Below are 25,735 nucleotides of genomic sequence, written 5' to 3' on the forward strand. Positions count from 1 at the left end.
AATAGCTATAATTATTGAATGCTGTTGTTGTTGTTGTTGTTATTCAGGATGGCAGATCAGCTTTACACATCGCCGCTGCTCACTCCAAAGACGAGATCGTCAAACTGCTGGTCAGAAAAACTGACCCCAATTCACCAGCAGGGGTGAGACCTTCACCTTCATCACACTGACTGATCAAATAAGTATAATCTATAATCTTCCCATCCCGGTTTTGTTCCTGTGTTCAGTTCCATGTTTGTATTTGTCATTCCCTGTTATTTGAGTTGCCCTCGTCAGACCATGTCCATACTAATACATGTTCACTGAAAAACGCATATTTTTGTGTTTATATCTATGTGTTAAGTTATAAACGCATATAACTTCCTTTCAGCCTTCTGTCCATATCAAGTCACCGTTTTTCGGTTGTTTCAATCTTATTAGTGTGGATGACCATTTTGCAGAAAGAATTGATAGTGATAGTGTGGACATGTGGCATTTTTAGATGAAAACGTCATTTTTAAGTATATTCAGATTAATTTAGACGCAAATAAACTCAATTCAATTCAATTCAGTTGTTTATTGTTTCCCTGTACAATGAAATTCTTACTCTGTCGTCCACAGTGAAGTCATGCACACAACATACACATAAATACACATATATACACAGAAGTGTCTGAAGTATAATTATGAAATGTAAATATATAAATATCTATGAAAGTAAACAGTATATAATACTGATTGTGGAGTAATGAAAACAGATGTAAACAACGTATAGTGGTTCTTAAAAACCTATGTTGTTTAGTCTTCACGCACTCGTCATTTCATTTAACTTATATATATATATATATATATTAGCCCCCCTTTGATTTCTTTTTTGATTTTTTAAATATTTCCCAAATTATGTTAAACAGATTCAGGAAATTTTCACCGTATGTCTGATAATATTTTTTCTTCTGGAGAAAGTCTTATTTGTTTTATTTCGGCTAGAATAAAAGCAGTTTTTAATAATAATAATAATAAAAAAAAACATTTTAAGGTCAATATTATTAGCCCCTTAAGCAATATATTTTTCAATAGTCTACAGAACAAACCATCATTATAAAATAACTTGTCTAACTACCCTAACCTGCCTAGTTAACCAAGTTAAGCCTTTAAATGTCACTTTAAGCACTTTATTTATATTTATATATATATATATATATATATATATATATATATATATATATATATATATATATATATATATATATATATATATATATATATATATACACACACACACACACACACACAGTTGAAATCAGACCTATATATATATTTATTCATTTTCTGTTTAAAGGCAAGGCAAGTTTGTTTATATAGCACATTTCATACACAGTGGCAATTGAAAGTGCTTTACATAAACCGGAACAAAAGAGACAAGTGTATAAGAAAATAAAAACAAAGAATAAAAATGACTAAAAACAGATTAAAATGTGTTAAAGCAGGTTATAAAATAATGAAAAAGTAAAGAAAGACATAATAGTGCGATCAATTAAGCAATAATATGTGGTAGTGGGTCAGTAAATTCCATCTGAAGTAAATGCATCTTAATTTAAGACTGTTCAGTATTTTAAACTGGACAACAAGACACAAATGTGAAGTAAGATTATTTTTAATTTTCTTTGAGTAAACATTGGACATTAATAATAATAAATTACATACGGCATGACAGTGAAACAATCTAAGGAGACGACTTTTCACTGAATTCTGAATGATCGTGACCAATGAGACGTGTCTGAAAGCATTTCCTGTGTGTTCAGGAAATGAGCTTAGAAAACATGCAGCTGATTATGTTTACATTCTCCATTTGAGTGTTTGTGTTGTGATGTGGCAGTTCCGGAAACACTTTACAGTTGTATTCCAGACGTTAACGCATTAATTAGTTAACATGAGCACTGGAAAATTTTTTAGGTTCTAAAAATAATGTAATAATTTTATTCTCACATTAATGCAGCCCAATGATCAGCTGCCTCTGCATTACGCTGCATCTCGATCCACCGGAGGCCTCGCTGTGGTGCAAACCCTGCTCAAGTTCAGCAGTAAAGACGCTCGACTGACACCTGACAAGGTACAAACACTTCTGTGTCCTTTCTATTATGCCTTTTTTACAAAATGATGTCTCTAGAGGTGTGTGTGTGTGTGTAGTTTCAGCTCAAAATACCACACTGATAATGTTCTATAACTCTCTGAATCTGACCCTTTTAGGCTTTGACCCTAATCATGTGGTGTTTTTGTGACTGTCGCTTTAAATGCAAATGAGATTGTGATCTTTATAGAAGAGGGCGGAGCTAAGAATGCCTGTGTGTCAGCTTAGTAGCAGATTCAAAAACAAAAGTAACGTCATATGCTAATGAGGGAGAGATGGTCACTAGTGGGCGGGGCTTTCCTCCTCTGATGACATCATACAAAGGGAGAATGTCAATCAAAGTGTTTTTGTAGACTGTTTATATCAAGTCTGATTATAACAAATACAATTAATTCATGTTTACCATTAGAGGCTGGAGATATTCACACACTGCTGACACACACCTGTGTATAACCCCCTTATAAAACTGATTTCTGCAGAAACATTTAATATCAGCAATTTATAATTTAATAAAAACACTAAATGAAAATCTTATAGTTTCTCTCAAGGAATCTTGGGGAAATGACCTTGGTGTTGATATTACGGAAGAACAATGGGAGGATATTTTAAAGACGGTCCACTCCTCTTCTATATGCGCCAGACATGGCCTTATGCAGTGTAAGGTGCTCCATAGAGCTCATTTAACCAATGCCAAATTAGCCAAATTTTTCCCTGATAGAAGTGATGCCTGTCATGGTTGTAAGCATTGTCCTGCCAATCTTCTCCATATGTTCTGGAGTTGTCCCCAATTGAAAAACCTCTGGTGTTTTTGACACACTTAATAAATCTGTTAGCATAAATCTAGACCCTAACCCCTTGACAGCTCGTTGTGGTATCTCAGAGAGAGCTGACTTGACTGTTGCATCTCGCCAGGTTATTTCTATTTCTACTCTTTTAGCTAGACGAGCCATTCTTATCAAATGAAAACTGGTGATTCCTCCATTAAATGACATGTGGATGCGAGAAATCTTTAGTTACATAAAACTTGAGAAATTAAGATGTTTACTTGCAGGAGCTGTTAAATATTTTTACAAGACCTGGAACCCTGTTTTAGACGATATCAAAGGCTTACCCTGCTCAGTTGATATCAGATCTAATACACAGTAAATAATTGGAAAGAGAAAATATTGACTCCTTAATGTGATTTGTTTATTTATTTATTTATTTATTTATTTATTTATTTATTTATTTATTTATTTATTGCTCTTATCGTAAAGTTGATCATTTATTATTATTATCTTTTTTAAAAAATTTCTTTGAATTTATTTTTTATTTTTTAATTAATTAATTTATTTATTTATTTTTTCAGAGGATGTTTGTTTATTTTTAGGGGATAGTGGTAAAATAAGAAAAATAAGGCAATCTGTAGTTTTTCCTATGTTGTATTGTATCCTTTGATGTATTGTCTTGTTAAACACCAATAAAAAAATATATTAAAAAAAGGAGGCGTGGCCCCTAACCATAACAGTCATTGGGTGATGAGCAAATGTACTAAATTGTATGAATTAGATCGTACGAATTCATACGAATTAGCCACTAAATCAAAAAGTTACGAATTCCTGTGAGATTGCGTTGGAAATATTTAACACACACACACACACACACACACACACACACACAGACACACACACACGCACACACACGCACACACACACACACACACACACACACACGCACACACACACACATATAAGTTTGACTACACTGAGCTCAATCAGTTCAACCCATAATGTGATGTTGCTCTGTACTTTTAATTACTGCTATTTTATTGTTGTAAAATGTAATATTCTCCACTTTGAGATGTTAAATATTTTCCTCAATCCAGAACGGCTGTCTTCCGCTGCTGCTGGCTGCCGAAGCCGGGAATGTTGGAATTGTTCGGGAGCTACTCTCCAGCCAATCAGAGCCTCAGATCAGAGCTGCAAAGACCGTAAGAGTCACATGACCTCACTGATATTATTATTGGCTCTCTTTAAATCATCAAATACATGAGGTGGAGTCGTTTGGATTGAGCTACATGTTACTGTATGTCTAATTCTCTATTTGCGGAGATAATTATGGTTTAATGTAATGCCATTTTCTTCAGATGAATGGATCTTAAAGTGGAAACTCTGATCACTGATCGGCAATAATGCAGATTTAGTGTTTAAGTGGAACGCTTTTCTTAAACCCAAAGCACTGCAGTACAAAAACATTTATTTTTGTGTTCATTTTTCCATTTGATCATTTTTAATTGGTACTATGTGAAGATTTATCTTGATTATTTGGGTCTAAAATAAATGTTTAATAAATGACGTTCTTTTATGGCTTTTTTACATATTAGTGGCATAAAAAAATATGTGTAAACTATTCTTGCTCACAGTCTGATTACAGCATATCAATTAAGCTATTTAAAAAAAAAACATTAGAATTGATTCATTCATCCATTCATTTTCTTGTCTGTTTAGTCCCTTTATTAATCTATGGTCACCACAGCAGACTGAACCGCCAACTTATCCAGCACGTTTTTACACAGCGGATGCCCTTCCAGCTGCAACCCATCTCTGGGAAACATCCACACACGCTTATTCACACTCATACATTACAGACAATTTAGCCTACCCAATTCAGTACCGCATGTCTTTGGACTGTGGGGGAAACCGGAGCACTCGGAGGAACGCGAACGCAGGGAGATAATTATTATTATTGTTATTTTTATTATTGTTGTTGTTGTTGTTGTTTTTATTATTATTATTACTATTAGTAGTAGTTATTATTATTATTATTATTATTATTATTATTATTATTATTATTATTATTATTATTAATATTATTATTATTAATAATATAAGTAACATAAAATAAACCATAAAATATAATATGAAAAATTATGTAGAAAATGACTAAAAACAGATTAAAAAGTGTTAAAACAGGTTTAAAATGAATGTAAAAAGAAAAGGAAAGGCACAAACCTTTTAATCTTTCAAACTTAAAAAAGCACAAAAAGAAAGTGTTTATTCTATTATTATTTATTCTATGTTTATTAAGTAATTAAAAGCTCATTCATACTCATTAAAAGTCTGATATTGTTGATTAAAATCCATTAATAACTTTTTCATGAAATTCCTGTATTATTGCTTTTTATTACGAAAGATTTTTTATAATATAATATTTTTTTTGCCAAATCAAAACTCTGTGTTACAGCCAGTACAAAGGACACACTTTGACATTAAGGCTGAATAAACTTTTTTTCTTTGTTTTTGTTGTTGTTGTTATAGAAATGAAACTTTTTTTTACCAAAACACATGCAACCGGCATAAACAGAATTACATTTCTTATAAAACAAGATGTTTGGAAGATCCTCCTTTTTCACTGATCCATAACATTAAACCTGGATCTGGTGAATGTTGATGGACAGTTGTTTTAAAACAATATTGAACCCGATTTGTGTCTTAGCTTGATTTGTATGAAGCATCTGGTTTGTGTTCTGATGGCTGGATTTTGTTTGCAGGCAAACGGTGACACTGTGCTTCCATAGCAACATTAGAATCACCACAACAAATGAATTACTTTAGTTGTTGGGTTACCATAGCAACTATAGAATCACCACAACAAATGAATTACTTTAGTTGTTGTGTTACCATAGCAACTATAGAATCACCACAACAAATAAATTACTTTAGTTGTTGTGTTACCATAGCAACTATAGAATCACCACAACAAATGAATTACTTTAGTTGTTGTGTTACCATAGCAACTGTAGAATCACCACAACAAATTAATTACTTTAGTTGTTGTGTTACCATAGCAACTATAGAATCACCACAACAAATAAATTACTTTAGTTGTTGTGTTACCATAGCAACTATAGAATCACCACAACAAATGAATTACTTTAGTTGTTGTGTTACTATAGCAACTATAGAATCACCACAACAAATGAATTACTTTAGTTGTTGTGTTACTATAGCAACTATAGAATCACCACAACAAATGAATTACTTTAGTTGTTGTGTTACCATAGCAACTATAGAATCACCACAACAAATGAATTACTTTAGTTGTTGTGTTACTATAGCAACTATAGAATCACCAACAAAGATGAATTACTTTAGTTGTTGTGTTACCATAGCAACTATAGAATCACCACAACAAATGAATTACTTTAGTTGTTGTGTTACTATAGCAACTATAGAATCACCACAACAAATGAATTACTTTAGTTGTTGTGTTACTATAGCAACTATAGAATCACCACAACAAATAAATTACTTTAGTTGTTGTGTTACCATAGCAACTATAGAATCACCACAACAAATGAATTACTTTAGTTGTTGTGTTACTATAGCAACTATAGAATCACCAACAAAGATGAATTACTTTAGTTGTTGTGTTACCATAGCAACTATAGAATCACCACAACAAATGAATTACTTTAGTTGTTGTGTTACTATAGCAACTATAGAATCACCACAACAAATAAATTACTTTAGTTGTTGTGTTACCATAGCAACTGTAGAATCACCACAACAAATGAATTACTTTAGTTGTTGTGTTACTATAGCAACTATAGAATCACCACAACAAATAAATTACTTTAGTTGTTGTGTTACCATAGCAACTATAGAATCACCACAACAAATGAATTACTTTAGTTGTTGTGTTACTATAGCAACTATAGAATCACCACAACAAATAAATTACTTTAGTTGTTGTGTTACCATAGCAACTGTAGAATCACCACAACAAATGAATTACTTTAGTTGTTGTGTTACTATAGCAACTATAGAATCACCACAACAAATGAATTACTTTAGTTGTTGTGTTACCATAGCAACTGTAGAATCACCACAACAAATGAATTACTTTAGTTGTTGTGTTACTATAGCAACTATAGAATCACCAACAAAGATGAATTACTTTAGTTGTTGTGTTACCATAGCAACTATAGAATCACCACAACAAATGAATTACTTTAGTTGTTGTGTTACCATAGCAACTATAGAATCACCACAACAAATGAATTACTTTAGTTGTTGTGTTACCATAGCAACTGTAGAATCACCACAACAAATGAATTACTTTAGTTGTTGTGTTACCATAGCAACTATAGAATCACCAACAAAGATGAATTACTTTAGTTGTTGTGTTACCATAGCAACTGTAGAATCACAACATTTACATTTACATTTAGTCATTTAGCAGACGCTTTTATCCAAAGCGACTTACAAATGAGGACAAGGAAGCAATTTACACAACTACAACAGATTAATTACTGTAATTGTTGTTACCCTAGCAAATATAGAATGACAAAAGATAAGTTACTTTAGTCATTGTGTTACCATAGCAACTATAGAATCACCCCAGTTGACTGGATCTGGTTTGTGTTCTGATGGCTGGACTGTGTTTGCAGGCAAATGGAGACACAGCGCTTCACATCTGCTGCAGACGGAGAGATGTAGAGATGGCCAAAATCCTGGTGGAGTTCGGGGCCAATCCAGATTCTCAGAATGTAAGCAAAACGCTGAAACAAAGACACTTTCAGAACGCTTATCTGGTGTTTATATCGCCTGTGCTTTGAGTCAATGTCCTGATGCGCCTTATAAATTTTATTGAGCTTTCATTTGTGCAAAAGTCAAAAATTTGTAGATAGTTTGTGAGCGTGCCTATCTGTCTGTAGTATTTTCTCCTGTGAAGTATATTTCACACCCAGATTACCGCATGTGTTTTGCTGTATTTACCAAAACAGTTGTAGAGCAGATGAAGTCAGACGTGAGCAGAGTAATGGAGTAGATGTGATCTCACACAGTTGTACACACAGTTAATGGACAGGAGTCAGATAATGGATTTTGGAGGCGTTTTGAGGAAGGAACAGGCAGATTTTTGTACTCGAGGGCATTGTTGACATTCATCGGCCCTTTTGATTGCTCACAATATCTGTCTCCATGTTAATGGTGCTCTCTTCCCCCCGTCTGGAGGAAAACAGTCCATCAGTGTCTCCAAAACATCCGTCACCATTATCCCTGTAGATTCAGCTCAGACAGATCCTGCTCTACTACAGTGTCACTTACAGTATGTGTGCAATTATAGCATTTATTATAAATATGTGGCCTATTATTTTTAGCCTCTCAAATATAGTTTTTTTGTTAACAATATAGTCTTTTTCTTATTTGCTTCTTTAAATGTTAATATATATATATATATATATATATATATATATATATATATATATATATATATATATATATATATATATATATATATATATATATATATATATGTATATATGTATATGTGTGTGTGTGTTTTCAGTTTACCAGAAAGGATTCTTCAAGAAAATATCTAAATAAAATATTTTTAAAATGTTTAATTTAAAATTTGCAGTATATAATTTTATGTCAAAATTATATTTTTTATTAATATAAAATTAATTTGCAGTAATCTAATCAAAATGCAATAATAACAATTTATTCGATTCATTTGCTAGTGTTACAAATTATACATTTTTCAAATTCGATTTTTTTAATTTAAATTTTAAGCTGTTATGGCAAATCACCATCATCGTGGATTTTTTTTTGCTGCTATTGACAGCGGAATTCTTAATAAATACATACTACTGCCAAACATTAAAGATGAAAAACCAAAAACACAATGTTGGTTATAATAAATGTGGTAATTTAAAAAATATATATATATGTTATTATATAAATTTTTTTTTTTTAAATATTAGTAATTTTTATCTTAATTTTGAAGTTTATTACCTAATTATTTGTTTTGATTTTTGTTTCTATATTTGTTTCTATCTTGTTTCTATACACACACACACACACACACACACACACACACACACACACACACACACACACACACACTCAACGGCCACTTTATTAGGTACACCTTACTAGTAACTACTGTAGTTGGACCCCTTTTGCCTTCAGAACCGCCTTAATCTTGTGTGGCAGAGATTCAACAAGCTACTGGAAATATTCCTCAGAGATTTTGCTCCATATTGACATGATAGCATCACACAGTTGCTGCAGATTTGTCGGCTGCACATCCATGATGCCAATCTCCCGTTCCACCACATCCCTAAGCTGCTCTATTGGATTGAGCTCTGGTGACTGTGGAGGCCATTTGAGTACAGTGAACTCATCGTCATGTTCAAGAAACCAGTCTGAGATGATTGAGCTTTATGACATGATGCGTTATCCTGCTGCCATCAGAAGATGGAGACACTGTGCTCATAAAGGGATGGACATGGTCAGCAGCAATACTCAGGTAGTCTGTGGCGTTGATGCTCAATTGGTACTAATGGACCCAAAGAAAATCTCCCCCACACCATTACACCACCACCACCAGCCTGAACCGCTGATACAAGGCAGGATGATCCATGCTCTCATTGTTGAGGCCAAATTCTGACTCCACATCTCTAACAACCATACCTCTAAATGATTATTATAGTTAATTTTTTGGCATTCGTTTTAAGTACTTAAACTAAATGAAAATTCACAATGTGGCCTTGATGTTGTTTTGTAAGTTAGTAATCTGTTATTTTATATAAGTGTACGCAGTTTTCCAATGCCAGTCTTGTTTTATTAGTGTAGTTTTCTGTGTGAACCTTGCACTGGGCTGAATTGTGTGTAGATCAGTATATGTGAACAGAAGAGTTCTCTGCCAGCTTGTGTTTCAGTGGGATGTTTAAGTGCTTCTGATCAGTTATTCGTCTCTCAGTATTCATCAGAGAGTCTCACACATTATTTACAGCTGACAGATCAATGCAGATGAATACAGATGCTGTAAGTGTGTGGTTTGTGTGTGTTGTTTGTGGACAGGATGAAGGTCAGACTCCTCTACACATCGCAGCTCATGAAGGAGACGAGAACATGCTGAAGTTTCTGTATCTCTGCAAGGCCAATGCTAACATCTCTGACAAGGTGAGACTGTTATTAGCAGAGATTCACAGATGTTTCCCTGATTACGTCTACAGGTGAAGTCTGAATTATTCGCCCTTCTGTGAATGTTCAATGTTCAAATATTTCCCAAATGATGGAGGTTTGCAAACCCCAACCTTCAAAAGTGTCTATAAAATGTGTCTGTCAGCGCAGTGTTTTGTTAACAGAGTTGTGTGTTTGTGTGTCAGATGGACAGATCTCCTCTCCACATCGCAGCAGAGCGGGGACACACCAATGTAGTGGAGATCCTCACCGAGAAATTCAGGTCCTGTGTGTTAGCAAGAACCAAGGTGACTCGCTCACATACAGTATCATACAGTACTGTTGAGATATCTACACACACACACACTCTAACATTAACTAAAAACAAACACGCCCATAACCCAACAAGACCACTCCTCTTTTTGTTATCTCTGCTATTGTTGCTAGACACGCCCCTTGCTGCTGATTAGCTGCAAGTGTGTTGAAAACAAGCACCCATAAACTAAACAAGACCACGCCTTTTTTCATGACTCTACTATTGTTGCTTGACACGCCCCTTACTGCTGATTGGCTGTAAATTGTTTTTAAAAACAAATGCCCTTGACCAAACAAGACCACGCCTCCTTTTCATAACTCTGCTATTGTTGCTAGACACGCCCCTTACTGCTGATTGGGTGTAAATTGTTGTAAACAAATGCCTGATTGGGTGTAAACAAATGCCCATAACCAAACAAGACCACGCCCCATTTGTTATCACCACTATTTTTAGTAGACACACAACTTACTGCAAATTAAAAAAAAACAATTGTCCGTAAGCCAATGAGACCACGCCCCTTTTTCTATTTCTGCGATTGTTGCTAGACACGCACCTTAATGCTGATTGGCTGTAAATCGTTTTTAAAAACAAATGCCCATGACCAAACGATACCACGATTCTTTTTCATAACTCTGCTATTGTTGCTAGACACGCCCCCTATTGCTGATTGGCTGTAAATTGTTTTTAAAAACAAATGCCCATGACCAAACGATACCACGCCTCTTTTTCATAACTCTGCTATTGTTGCTAGACACGCCCCCTATTGCTGATTGGCTGTAAATTGTTTTTAAAAACAAATGCCCATAATTAAACAAGACCACGCCTCTTTTTCATAACTCTGCTATTGTTGCTAGACACGCCCCTTACTGCTGATTGGCTGTAAATTGTTTTTAAAAACAAATGCCCATAATTAAACAAGACCACGCCTCTTTTTCATAACTCTGCTATTGTTGCTAGACACGCCCCTTACTGCTGATTGGCTGTAAATTGTTTTTAAAAACAAATGCCCATGACCAAACGATACCACGCCTCTTTTTCATAACTCTGCTATTGTTGCTAGACACGCCCCCTTACTGCTGATTGGTTGTAAATTGTTTTTAAAAACAAATGCCCATGACCAAACGAGACCACGCCTCTTTTTCATAACTCTGCTATTGTTGCTAGACACGTCCCCTTACTGCTGATTGGCTGTAAATTGTTTTTAAAAACAAATGCCCATAATTAAACAAGACCACGCCTCTTTTTCATAACTCTGCTATTGTTAGACACTCCCCTTACTGCTGATTGGCTGTAAATTGTTTTTAAAAACAAATGCCCATGACCAAACGAGACCACGCCTTTATTCATGACTCTGCTATTGTTGTTAGACACGCCCCTTACTGCTGATTGGCTGTAAATTGTTTTTAAAAACAAATGCCCATGACCAAACGAGACCACACCTTTATTCATGACTCTGCTATTGTTGCTAGACACGCCCCTTACTGCTGATTGGTTGTAAATTGTTTTTAAAAACAAATGCCCATAATTAAACAAGACCACGCCTCTTTTTCATAACTCTGCTATTGTTGCTAGACACGCCCCCTTACTGCTGATTGGCTGTAAATTGTTTTTAAAAACAAATGCCCATAATTAAACAAGACCACGCCTCTTTTTCATAACTCTGCTATTGTTAGACACTCCCCTTACTGCTGATTGGCTGTAAATTGTTTTTAAAAACAAATGCCCATAATTAAACAAGACCACGCCTCTTTTTCATAACTCTGCTATTGTTAGACACGCCCCTTACTGCTGATTGGCTGTAAATTGTTTTTAAAAACAAATGCCCATGACCAAACGAGACCACACCTTTTTTCATGACTCTGCTATTGTTGCTAGACACGCCCCTTACTGCTGATTGGCTACCGGTGTGTTTAAAGACTTTCAAATATTGCTCAGTGCACCTTTTAAAGTAATAATTCACTCAAAAATTAAAATGAACACATTATTTGTTGAGCCATAAGTGATTTCCAGCTTTCTTAAGTCTATTTTTTTAATAGTTTGTTTATTCTGCTGAAAATAAAAGAAGATACTTTGAAGAATGATGGAAACCAGTTGCCATAATTAAAAACACTGTCTCCATAAATGGCCACTGGTTTCCAACATTGTTCAAAATATCATTGTGTTAAGCAGCAGAAAAAAAAGAAACTAAAACAGGATTGGAAACAAGCAGAGGGTGAGTAAAGGATGACTGAATTTTCATTTTTGGGTGCACTATGACTTTAAGGTTTCTTTAAGTCTTCTGAACGCGTGATATCTGTGTGTTGTACACTTCTCTGCTGATCTGGGTTCAGGATGGAAACACTCTCCTGCACATCGCGTCTCAGTGCGGTCATCCCACCACTGCTCTCAGCTTCCTGAGGAAGGGCGTCCCGCTGCACATGCCCAACAAGGTGATCAACACGCACATCACATCTCAACACAACAAATATATTAAGAATGATAGTTTCACGAGAATTGAAGCTGAGTGTGTGATTCAGGAGACAGAGACAGTCAAAAATAGGTATAGTGGCATTATCCAAAGTGTCAATAAATTTACAAAAAGCACCAGTTAGGCCTATTATTATACATAAAAATATTATTTTGATTTAAAGTAATTGTTTTTCATGTTTAAAATATTATTTATTCTTGCGTTTAAAGCTTTTTCAGCTTTACTTCAGTGTCTCAGAGTCATTCAGAAATTATTATTAAATGCTGGATTAATGCACAAGAACGTTTTGCAAACACGTTTTATACCATTTCAAATATATTTTTGTGCATGCTTTATATGTGCACATACGTTGTTTACCCAGAGTGTTTACATGGTCATCATACAGCAAGCAATACAACAAGCATTTCGTTTGGGCTAGCTTCTGCAGCTGGACTTTGCTTTACACTGCCCTTGATGGGTGAACATTAGCCAGTGGGGGAGTGTCTTTTGTCTCTCCAGGTGTGAATTATTTATGACTATCGTCACTCCCACGCATACAAAACAGACTGCAAAATGTAAACCATTGTAATGTTTTCTTTGAATGAGAGAACAGAATAATTTTTACATAATTGGGAAGTAAGTATTCTAGCCTACAAGACTGGTTGCTCATAACCAGGTCCATTTTTTGGACGTTATTTCAGCTACATTTATTTCTCCAAAACCTACTTACCACGCATAATATATTTTTTTTTTCTAAAAAAAAAAAAGCAAGCATGTTCATCAGTATTTCTCACATATTATTGTAGCACAGTTTGTGCTGTATACAAAAAATACATGTTGGCCAGTACTATGTAATAAGTAGCTGGAATACACACAAATGTCAGGCATGTCAAAACGTCTTATGAGCCTCAAAATCACCTCAGACCCTAAAGGGTTAAGCAATGTCTCTAGAGTGTGTGTGTGTGTGTGTGTGAATTAGCTTAAAATACCACACTAATAATGTTTAATAACTCTCTGAAACTGACCCTTTTAGGCTTTGATCCTAATTGTGGTGTTTTGGTGACTGTCGCTTTAAATGCAAATGAGATTGTGCTCTTTATAGAAGAGGGCGGAGCTACAGATGCCTGTGTGTCAGCATAGTGGCAGATTCAAAGACTAACATCATATGCTGATGAGGGAGAGATGGTCACTAGTGGGCGGGGCTTTTCCTCTGATGACATCATACAAAGGGAGAATGTCAATCAAAGTGTTTCTGTAAACTGTTTTAATCAAGTCTGATTATAAATAATAGAATTAATACATGTTTACTATTAGAAGCTGGAGATATTCACACACTGCTGACACACACCTGTGTTTACACCCCTTGGAATATCAGTGTGATGATGGTGTGTTTGTATGTGTGCTGTCAGTCTGGAGCAGTGTGTCTGCATGCGGCCGCTAAGCGCGGACACACAGCTGTAGTGAAGGCTCTCCTCCAGAAGGGGGCGCATGTGGACGCGGCGGCGCGAGACGGACAGACGGCGCTGCACATCGCGGTGGAGAACTGCAGACCGCAGGTGGTGCAGATGCTGCTGGGCTTCGGTGCGCACGTGCAGCTCAGAGGAGGAAAGGTCTGACACACACACACACACAGACACACACACACATTTGCACTGACACACAAATGATACACGCAAACACACACACACACACACACATACACAAACACAGACACACACGTACATATACAAACACACACACACACACTGAAGTGCTCACACACACAAACACATGCTCACACACATACTTCCGTGCACACACACACACGTTCACATACACTCACATGCCTTTACGCGTGTATGTGTGTGTTTATGCATGTTTGTGTATGCATGTGCTTATGTTTGTGTGTGTGTGTGTGTGTGTGTGTTTATGCATGTTTGTGTATACATGTGTTTATGCTTGCGTGTGTGTGTACAGGTGTGTGTGTGTGTGTGTGTGTGTGTTTATGCATGTTTGTGTATGCATGTGTTTATGCTTGAGTGTGTGTGTCTGTACAGGTGTGTATGTGTGTGTGTTTGTGTATGCATGTGTTTATGCTTGCATCTGTGTGTCTACAGGTGTGTGTGTACAGGTGTGTGTGTGTGTGTGTGTGTGTGTGTGTGTGTGTGTGTGTACAGTTGTGTGTGTGTGTGTGTGTGTGTGTGTGTGTGTGTGTTTTTATGCATGTTTGTGTATGCATGTGTTTATGCTTGAGTGTGTGTGTCTGTGTACAGGTGTGTATGTGTGTGTGTTTGTGTATGCATGTGTTTATGCTTGCATCTGTGTGTCTACAGGTGTGTGTGTACAGGTGTGTGTGTGTGTGTGTGTGTGTGTACAGTTGTGTGTGTGTGTGTGTGTGTGTGTGTGTGTGTGTGTGTGTGTGTTTTTATGCATGTTTGTGTATGCATGTGTTTATGCTTGAGTGTGTGTGTCTGTACAGGTGTGTATGTGTGTGTGTTTGTGTATGCATGTGTTTATGCTTGCATCTGTGTGTCTACAGGTGTGTGTACAGGTGTGTGTGTGTGTGTGTGTGTGTGTGTGTTTATGCATGTTTGTGTGTGCATGTGTTTATGTTTGTGGATGTGTGTGTGTTTATGCATGTGTGTGTGTATATACACGTGTGTGTTTATGCATGTTTCTATGTATGTGTGTGTTGACTCAGGCTCAGGAAACTCCTCTCCACATCTCAGCGAGGGTGAAGGAGGGTGAGCGTGCGGCAGAGATGCTGCTGAAGAGCGGAGCGGAGGTCAACGCAGAGCAGGAGGTCAGACGAGGCACTGATATTTATTAGTCTAACTGAGCTGAAGTCCCCTGTAAACTGCAGAGCTGCTGTGTGTGTGTGTGTGTGTGTGTGTGTGTGTGTGTGTGTGTGTGTGTGTGTGTGTGTGTGTGTGTGTGTGTTGCAGAACGGAGAGACAGCTCTGCATGTGGCAGCACGGCACGGCTCTCTGCAGATGATAAGAGCCCTCATTCAGGAGGGAGGAGACCCCAGATGGAGATCCAGGGTACACACATAACACACACATTAAACTAGCGATATTAATTAATTATCAAATGTGGAATTTTGACCATTTTAATGTAAATGGTATTTTATAATGTGTAGAAAATATTTTATAAACATGTAAAATTCTAATCTTTGGTTTATTCATTTACATGTTTATACATGTGTATGTTTTTCCTTAATGTTAAAATATTTTATGTTATGTCAAATTCTTACAATTATTTATGTATTTTTAGTTCATTTGTTAGTTTTATTTATTTATTTATTTATTTTTATTTATTTATTTATAATTATTTATATATTTTTAGTTAATTTGTCAGTTTTTATTTTATTTTTTTATTTATGTAGTTATTTATATATTTTTAGTTTATTTCTTAGTTGTATTCATTTATTTATTTTTTACGTAAAATTATTTATGTATTTGTAGTTCATTTGTTAGTTTTATTTATTTATGTAAAGTTATTTATATATATTTTTGTTTATTTCTTAGTTGTATTTATTTATTTAAAATTATTTATGTGTTTTTAGTTCACTTGTCGGTTTTATTTATTTGTTTTTTATTTATCTATGTATGTAAAGTTATTTATATATTTGTAGTTTATTTGTTGATTTTATTTATTCATTTTCTTTTTTATGTAAAATTATTTATGTATTTTTAGTTCATTTGTTAGTTTTATTTATTTATTTGTACAAATGCGCATTTTTCCTTATGTAAATTATTTTATAATATGTAAAAAAAATTATTTTTACTTAATTACATAATTTATTAACTAATTAATTAATTTATTTGTTCATTTGTTTGTGTGTTTTTACATGTTTACGATTTTCTTAATGTGAAAATATTTTATAATATGTCAAATTATTTGTCTTTTTAGCTTGTTTTTAATTAATTTTTTTTAGTTAAACGTGTACGTTTTTGCATTCTTTTATTTCCATTCATTCATTAATTATTATAATAACCAATAACACTTAGAAAATATGTTCTTTATTTTTTATATGCTTTAAATTTGATCTATATGTATTAATCCAACACCCTTCTCTTTAAAAAAGCACATTTGTTAAAATATTTGCTTTTTTTCTCTTGATATAGTGTGACTTGTGTTCAGTATTTGACCTTCTGTATTATAGATTATATATCTGTGTATAAAATAATTGTGATTTCTTTATTGAGGTTGGAGAGAGTCCTCTGCATGTGGCGGTGCGTCACTGTCACGCTCATGTGGTGCAGGAGATTCTAACTTTTCTGACCAATGAGAAGAGCCGACGGGATGCAGAACTCTGCGTGTGTGAAGGCAACCAGGTCAGACTTAAACACACACACACTCTTATACTGCTATCTTTATGGGGAATAGATGTAAGGATTTTATACTGTGCATACTCTATATACTCTCCTCTAACCATAAACCCAACCCTGAAATCACATCTGCATTTTTAAATCATTAAAATACTTTAAAAGGCACAATTCACTGGTATTACTATACTTGTGGGGACATTTGTAAAGTGGTTTCCCGAAGTGTTTGGACTGTTATTTCTTGTCCTCTGGATGTGAGTAAAAGTGTGAACTGTGCAGGACGGAGAGACGGCGCTTCATCTGGCAGCAGAGCTCAGGACGGATGCGCTTCATCAGCCGGAGGAGGACATTACCATCATCCAGATCCTGATGGAGCATCAGGCTGACATCACTGCAGTCACACGACAGGTCTGTCTGTGTGTGTGTGTGTGTGTGTGTGTGTGTGTGTGTGTGTGTGTGTGTGTGTGTGTATAGTTATCTCAGATGCAATGTGTGACTGTGGCATTTTGAAACAGAATTAATTCGAATCTAAATTGTGTTATATTAAATGTCTTTGACTTGTGTGTGTTGTATCTAAGCATTAGAAAAAAGCTAACTCAAATTGTTATCACTTTACATCAGTATGTGTAGTATGCACATAGCAGTGGTGGCTAAATAAACGTTTAGAAAAACAATCAGTGCAAAATGATTCAGAATAGAATGGATTTTCAGTTTGACTTGAAGCTGGCGCCGCCTGCTGGTCAAAACAGTGTAAGTGCAGTACAGTCTGGCCACGCATGTTTTCATGCAAGTATCTCTTGTTAAATTAAATAGAGTTAAATAACATGTTTTTTAATTTTGTTTTGTGTTTTGTTTGTTTTTTATTTTTTTGTTTTGTTTTTTGTTTGTTTGTTTGTTTGTTTTGTTGTGTTTTATTTTGTTTTTTGTGTGTTTTATTTTGTTTTGAGTTTTGTTTATTTTTTGTTTTTGGTGTTTTGATTTTTGTGTTGTGTTTTGTTTGTTTTTTGTTTTGCTTTGTGTTTTGATTTATTTGAATTTATTTGATTTTTGTTTTGTTTTTGTTTGTTTTTTTATTTTGTTTTGACTTTACTTTATTTCTGTTTTGTTATTTTGTTTTGTTGTGTTTTGTTTGTTTTGTGTTTTATTTTGATTTTTGTTGAATTTTGTTTTGGCTTGTTTTTTGTTTGTTTTTTTTGTGCTTTTTTGTTTTGTTTTGTTTTTGGTTTGATTGTATTTAAATTTATTGGATTTTTTTGTGGTTTTTTTGTTTGTTTTGTTTTATTTTGATTTTTGTTTTGTTGTGTTTTTTTGTTTGTTTGTTTGTTTTATTTTGTGTTTTTTTTCCCAGACTGGAGAGACGCCTCTTCATTACAGCGCCAGGGTGGGAAACACTGCAGTTCTGCAGGAGATGCTCAGGAACGTCCCCACAAACCAGATCCAGACGGCCATCAACAAACACTCCAAGGTACAACACTGAAGATACACTCGCATATCTGACGACGCTTATTCATGACATTTACAGTTCATATGTAGGTACTTTCTTTCAGTGAATTTTTTTTCTTGTGTGTGTGTGTGTGTGTGTGTGTGTGTTGATCCAGAACGGCTGGTCTCCTCTTCTATTGGCTGCAGATCAGGGTCACACAGAGGTGGTGAAGATCCTGCTCCAGAATAACGCCCGAGTGGACGTCTTCGATGAGGTCAAACTTTACTGTTATTTAAAAACATTTATAGTCTTTAATACCCTTTAAAAGAGTTTTTTTTTTTAGATTTTCAATTTATTTATTTATTTATTTATTTAATTACACATTTCGTGCTAGACTGTACTGTGATTTGACTGTACTGTGATTTGATTTGTAATATGAGCAGGAGGGAAAGGCAGCCATTCATCTCGCAGCACAACGCGGTCATCAAGACATCGTGGACGTCCTGCTGTCCCAAAAGGCTTTCGTAAACGCCAAAACCAAGCAGGGCCTGACGCCTCTCCATCTGAGTGCTCAGAACGGGTCAGCGCGGCTCGTTCGGCTGCTGGTGGAGAACCATCAGGCCAGCGTTGATGCTCTGTCTCTGGTGAGAGATCAATAACAGAAATAAAGTCAATATTTCCCAAATGATGTTGAACAGATTCAGGAAATTTCCACAGTATCTCCTCTAATATTTGTTCTTCTGGTGAAAGTCTTATTTGTTGTATTTCAGCGAGAATAAAAGCAGTTCTTAATTAAAACCCATTTTAAGGTCAATATTATTAGCCCCCTTCAGCAATATTAGTGTTGGATTGTCTCCAGAACAAACCACTGTTATACAATGACTTGCCTAATTACCCTAACTTTACCCTAATTACCCTAGTGAAGCCTTTACATGTCACTTTAAGCTGTATAGAAGTGTCTTGAAGAATATCTAGTCTAATATTATGTGCTGTCATCATTATTAGAGATGAGCTATTAAAACTATCATGATTAGAAATGTGTTTTTTCTCTCCATTAAACAGAAATTGGGGATAAAATAATGGGGTTAATAATTCAGGAGGGCTCATAATTCTGACTTCAGCTGTATAAAGCAGATCTTTAAGCCTGAGGGATGAATCTGCATGTGTTTTTGCACAGAGGAAGCAGACGCCGCTGCATCTGGCCGCCATGAGTGGACAGCTGGACGTCTGCAGCAGCCTGCTGAACCTCCGAGCCGACATCACCGCCACCGACAGCGTGAGCTTCACAAAACACACACACAGACAATAAATCACTGATTCTTAGGCCTGATTGATGGGGGGAATTATTTTAACGATTATCAGTCGGCCACATCACCTAAATATTACTGAGATGCACAGACGGGGACAAAATTGTCAGTACCTGTAATGTAAGGACGCTAGCAATGGAGATGAGGATCCACGTCCAGTATAAAGAGAAGCCATTCAGCCAATGGTAAAAGACAAACAGGAGCATACAGGTAATCCAATATATAGTCAAAAACAGGTGAGTGGTCGGTACAGGCAGTAAAGATTTAATAGCGGAAAAACCAGGCAAGGATCAAACACGGAAAGACTAGATAGGATTGAAGCTTTGTAATGCTACAATGACAGTAAACAAGACTCAGCCCAGAAGTGTGTGTGCTGTGTAAATAGTTCTTGTAATCAGTCCATAACAATCTTCCGGCTGTGTGCATGTATTCAGTGGGGAACAGGAACCGGTGTGTGTGAGGTGCATGCTGGGAGTTGTAGTTTGTGTAGTTGTGTAGATGCTGATCTATAAATGCTGATCTATAAATGCTGATCTAGAAATGCTGATCTGGAAATGCTGATCTAGAAATGCTGATCTGTAAATGCTGATCTAGAAATGCTGATCTAGAAATGCTGATCTGGAAATGCTGATATATAAATGCTGATCTAGAAATGCTGATCTAGTAATGCTGATCTATAAATGCTGATCTAGAAATGCTGATCTATAAATGCTGATCTATAAATGCTGATCTAGAAATGCTGATCTAGAAATGCTGATCTAGAAATGCTGATCTATAAATGCTGATCTAGAAATGCTGATCTATAAATGCTGATCTAGAAATGCTGATCTAGAAATGCTGATCTGGGAATGCTGATCTATAAATGCTGATCTATAAATGCTGATCTATAAATGCTGATCTATAAATGCTGATCTATAAATGCTGATCTAGAAATGCTGATCTAGAAATGCTGATCTGGAAATGCTGATCTATAAATGCTGATCTATAAATGCTGATCTATAAATGCTGATCTATAAATGCTGATCTAGAAATGCTGATCTGGAAATGCTGATCTAGAAATGCTGATCTATAAATGCTGATCTAGTAATGCTGATCTGTAAATGCTGATCTAGAAATGCTGATCTAGAAATGCTGATCTAGAAATGCTGATCTAGAAATGCTGATCTAGAAATGCTGATCTAGAAATGCTGATCTGTAAATGCTGATCTATAAATGCTGATCTATAAATGCTGATCTATAAATGCTGATCTATAAATGCTGATCTAGAAATGCTGATCTGGAAATGCTGATCTAGAAATGCTGATCTATAAATGCTGATCTAGTAATGCTGATCTGTAAATGCTGATCTAGAAATGCTGATCTAGAAATGCTGATCTAGAAATGCTGATCTAGAAATGCTGATCTAGAAATGCTGATCTAGAAATGCTGATCTGTAAATGCTGATCTAGAAATGCTGATCTATAAATGCTGATCTATAAATGCTGATCTGTAAATGCTGATCTAGAAATGCTGATCTAGAAATGCTGATTTATAAATGTTTCAGTAACTCTAATTGATCTGGTTGTTTCAGCGAGGTCAGACTCCTCTCCATCTGGCGGCCGAGAGCGATCATTCAGAAGTGGTGAAGTTGTTTCTGAGACTCAGACCTGAGTTATCGACACTAGCGAACGAGGATGGGTCGACATGCACACACATCGCTGCGGCCAAAGGGAGTGTGTCTGTCATCAGAGAACTGCTCATGTTTAACCAAGGAGGAGTCGGCACGCTCAACCACAAGGTCAGCACAGCAGCGCTTGTTATCTTTTTCCAATATTTCCCAAACGATGTTGAACAGATTCAGGAATTGTTCACAGTATTTCCTCTAATCTTTTTTCTTCTGGAGAAAGTCTTAGTTGTTTTATTTTGGCTAGAATACAAGCAGTTCTTAATTTTATTAAAGCTATTTTAAGGTCAATATTATTCGCCCCCTTAAGCAATATTAGTGTTGGATTGTCTCCAGAACAAACCACTGCTATACAATGACTTGCCTAATTAATTACCCTAACTTTACCCTGATTACCCTAGTGAAGCCTTTACATGTCACTTTAAGCTGAATAGGAGTGTCTTGAAGAATATCTAATCTAATATTATTTACTGTCATCATGGCAAAGATAAAATGAATCAGTTATTAGACATGAGTTATTAAAACTATTATGTGTAGAAATGTGTTGGAAAAGTCCGACTTTTTATTGTATCCCATTCAGCCAGTGAAGGTCATTGATTTTTAAAGGAATCAGATCTTAAATCTGAGATTTTGCAATGGCGTGACTGTTCACTGGAAGCAATTAGGCTGACTTACTGAAAATTAAAAGTCCCTGTGCAAATACCCCAGCTAGCAAAAATCATGCTCAAATCCGGCCCACACCAGACACTTACATCCAGTCCACATACTGCATGGAATGATGGCACTTGGGCGGTCTGCTCCTGTGTGTCAGATCTGGGCCGCAGTTAAGCCAAGGCATTAGCCCCTTTCACACATACACACCTTTACGGAAGATTTTCCAGAAAGGTGTCTATGTGTGAACAGGCCATTTTTGAAAATACCAGTAAATTCATTCTGGCTATTTTCCGCAAAGAGAAGTTGTAACATTACCGGCAATTTGCCGGAATGCTGCGCTGTGTGATTGCAAAAGGAAGATTGCCGGAAAGAGCGCGTGCACGTCTAGAATGTGCTGACGTGAGACATCTGCTTTAGCCAATCACAACAGTCAGACGCATTTACGTGCGCGCGGTTTGTGAGAATAAAAGCCTTTGAATATTTTTCCAGACACATTTAGCTGCTAGATGTTAGTCAGATCACGTTTATATGTTCATCCTAATGCCAACCGTGTAAATAATTATCGATAAGATGCTTATGATAAGCCGTTGTTTGTTTACCTTCAAGCTTTTCGTGTGCCCATGAAACAGTCCATGAGCGCCAGCACACACACATATCATGTACATATTGACATGCGAAGTGTTTCTCTATATGTTTTCATCGAAGTTGTTCACAATACTGATCCATCCACAGAGTTTGTAATGTAGTCAAATGTTTACAAATACAAGCGCAGCCGTTTAGAGCTCATTTCTGGTTAATGATGTCAGAATTACCGGTATTTTGGAATGGATGTGTGAATGCTCTTGTCCGGAAAAATTCCGTAACGTCCTCGCCTGTGTGAACAGCGCTTTGGCCCAGATATGGTCTGTGTTTGGCCCTTGTCTGGAAGCCAGATTTGGTCCAGTCATGTACCGTAATTCACTGCGGCATGTGGGCCAAGCAAAACCTGATTGTGTGGGCCAGAGCTGGGCCAGAGAAATTTTGCTATGTGGGACATTAGCCAGAGCTTACTGTGCCGAATATTCGCCAAAAGTGGCCCACATGTGTTTTAAGATAACTGGGCCACGTTTGCCATATTTTCTCTGGGCCACATTAGGCTCACAGCCACAATAGCCAGAGCTTACTATGCCAAATATTTGCCAAAAGTGGCCCACATATGTCTTAAGATAACTGGGCCACATTTGCACCCACACGTGTGAGCCTCTTTAGGTTTAGACCCAGATTACCCTTAAATGACTATGCCACTATTTTACCAATTGTGGCCCACATTTGTCCTCCATCATTTGGGCCAAACTGATCATTTTCCACATGGGCCACATTAGGCTCACATTCAGATTACTTTTGCCATAAGTGCCAAATCTTTGCCTTAGATGACCCATTTATGAATTTGGATCTTCGGCCCCCTTTGCCGTTGTACAAGTGGGCCACTTCAGGCTCACATTCATTTTGTCTGGGCCGAAGGAAGACCACCAGTGCCGCATAACTGCCTAAAGCGGCCCACATCCGTATGCTACCATTGTGACTTGACTATGTTTGTAAGAATAAGCCAATAACCCATTTTTGTGTGTGTGTAATCAGCCTACATGTGTTGTTTCCATCAGGCTCATGGTTTGTGTCCTCTTCATCTGGCTGCTGCTGGTGGACACGCTGAGGTGGTGAAGGTCCTTCTGGAGGCTGGAGCGTCAGTGACAGAGGAGGACGCAGTGAGTTACAAACACAGCTCTATCAGAAGAATCCAAAACTGAAATAATGCATAAAACATTTGCAAATAAATCAGTGTTTACAGCCAGTGAGAAATGAAAAGACGAATATCATCATTTCCTGGTGAGCTTTCACAAATAATGGATGGAAACTTTACATGATCTGCTTGACCTTTGACCCTTTCAGGAGGGCATGACAGCTGTTCACCTGGCAGCCAAACACGGCCACACACACATCCTGGAGGTGCTGAGAGGAAGCGTTCCCCTGAAGATCCAGAGCTCTAAGGTGCTTCATCTCATCACTTGTAAAAGCCAAGCAGAACAGAGTATTGTACTGTCAGTGACCTGTGTGTGTGTGTGTGTGTGTGTGTGTGTGTGTGTGTGTGCGTGTGTGTGTGTGTGTAGACGGGGTTTACAGCTCTGCATGTGGCGGCCTCTTTCGGACAGATGAATTTCGTCAGAGAAATCCTGACTAAAGTTCCTGCGACGATACGAAGTGAATTCCCCACAATCACCGGCAAAGACGACATAAAGAGACAACAGCCGTTAGCTGAGGTGACACGACCACACTGACGACGTTTACATGGGCATCAGTAATCAAATTATTTACCTTAATCTAAATTATGGCTGGAATGGCATCCTCTGAGTAAAACGTATGCTGGAATAGTTGGCGGTTCTTTCCGCTGTGGCGAGCCCTGATAAATAAAGGACTAATGTTCATGTTCCCATTTCACATGTTATAGCACATAGATTGATAAACGTCATTGCTTCAACATGCTATCCAATGTTAACCAATGTTACCTACGGAGCGGTAATAGTTTGATGTTTACATTTCTGTATTGCACTTCAACAATGTGTCTGGGGAGAGGGAAGTCTGGAGTTCTCTCCTAAGACTGCTGCCCCCACGACCCGACCCCGGATATGCGGATGAACATGACATGACACTTGACTAGAATAAGAATACTCCACATCTTAATTCGATTTGTGTTTAGTTCAATTATGACTGTAGCCAGGGCCGGAGCAAGCTGAACTGCTGCTCCAGGCAAAGGAAGGTCACGCCGCCCTTAACCCTTACCCTAATGTGTGTGTGTGTGTGGGGGGGGGAGTGCGCGGACGCCACCCTTTCTATTTTGCCGCCCTAGACGCGGATATATCTAATGGCGCGGAGGGGTGAGGGTAGTGTCGGGGATGCCGCCCTCTCTATTTTGTCGCCCTAGACTCGAATATAAGAGGGCGCGGGTGGTAAGGGTAGTGTCGCAGACGCCGCCCTCTCTATGCTGCTGCCCTAGACACGGATATAACTGATGGCGCGGAGGGGTGCGGCTAGTGTCGGGGATGCCGCCCTCTCTATTTTGTTGCCCTAGACTCGGATATAAGAGGGTGCGGTTGGTAAGGGTAGTGTCGCAGACGCCGCCCTCTCTATTCTGCCACCCTAGACGTGGATATAACTGATGGCACGGAGGGGTGCGGGTAGTGTCGGGGACGCCATCCTCTCTACTTTGTCGCCCTAGACTCTGATATAAGAGGGCGCGGGTGGTGAGGGTAGTGTCGCAGACGCCGCCCCCTCTATTCTGCCACCCTAGACACGGAAATAGCTGATGGCGCGGAGGGGTGAGGGTAGTGTGGGGGACGGCGCCCCCTTTATTCTGCCACCCGAGGCAGCCGCCTAGGTCGCCTCTATGGACGTGCCAGCCCTGACTGTAATGGCGTTCCATCGCCGCTATTGTTGGTAGAGCAAGCAAGTTTTGTACGCGTAAAGTCAGAGTCCGCAGGCAAAATAGATGCAAATAAAAACATCTTTATTTTCCAATCAACAGA

At 37.2% G+C, this 25,735-nt stretch overlaps 1 protein-coding gene across 2 annotated transcripts in view; it reads left to right on the forward strand.

The window, feature by feature from the left end:
- trpn1 (transient receptor potential cation channel, subfamily N, member 1) overlaps positions 1-25,735 on the forward strand; it is a 49,708-nt gene that overhangs the window by 10,233 nt on the left and 13,740 nt on the right. For both annotated transcript variants that reach the window (XR_012394486.1, NM_183349.1), the window contains 20 exon segments: positions 48-143; positions 1,976-2,089; positions 3,972-4,076; positions 7,539-7,637; positions 9,958-10,059; positions 10,266-10,367; positions 12,706-12,804; positions 14,231-14,431; positions 15,502-15,603; positions 15,746-15,844; positions 17,012-17,140; positions 17,411-17,539; positions 18,480-18,596; positions 18,730-18,828; positions 18,998-19,198; positions 19,732-19,830; positions 21,432-21,638; positions 23,819-23,920; positions 24,105-24,203; positions 24,323-24,472. Coding sequence is in view for 1 of the 2 variants with exons in the window: in NM_183349.1 (NP_899192.1) it covers positions 48-143; positions 1,976-2,089; positions 3,972-4,076; positions 7,539-7,637; positions 9,958-10,059; positions 10,266-10,367; positions 12,706-12,804; positions 14,231-14,431; positions 15,502-15,603; positions 15,746-15,844; positions 17,012-17,140; positions 17,411-17,539; positions 18,480-18,596; positions 18,730-18,828; positions 18,998-19,198; positions 19,732-19,830; positions 21,432-21,638; positions 23,819-23,920; positions 24,105-24,203; positions 24,323-24,472 (2,451 nt within the window). In the remaining variant the exon portion in view is untranslated.

The sequence above is a fragment of the Danio rerio genome, chromosome 19 (genome assembly GCF_049306965.1).
Source record: "Danio rerio strain Tuebingen ecotype United States chromosome 19, GRCz12tu, whole genome shotgun sequence".
NCBI lineage: Eukaryota > Metazoa > Chordata > Actinopteri > Cypriniformes > Danionidae > Danio > Danio rerio.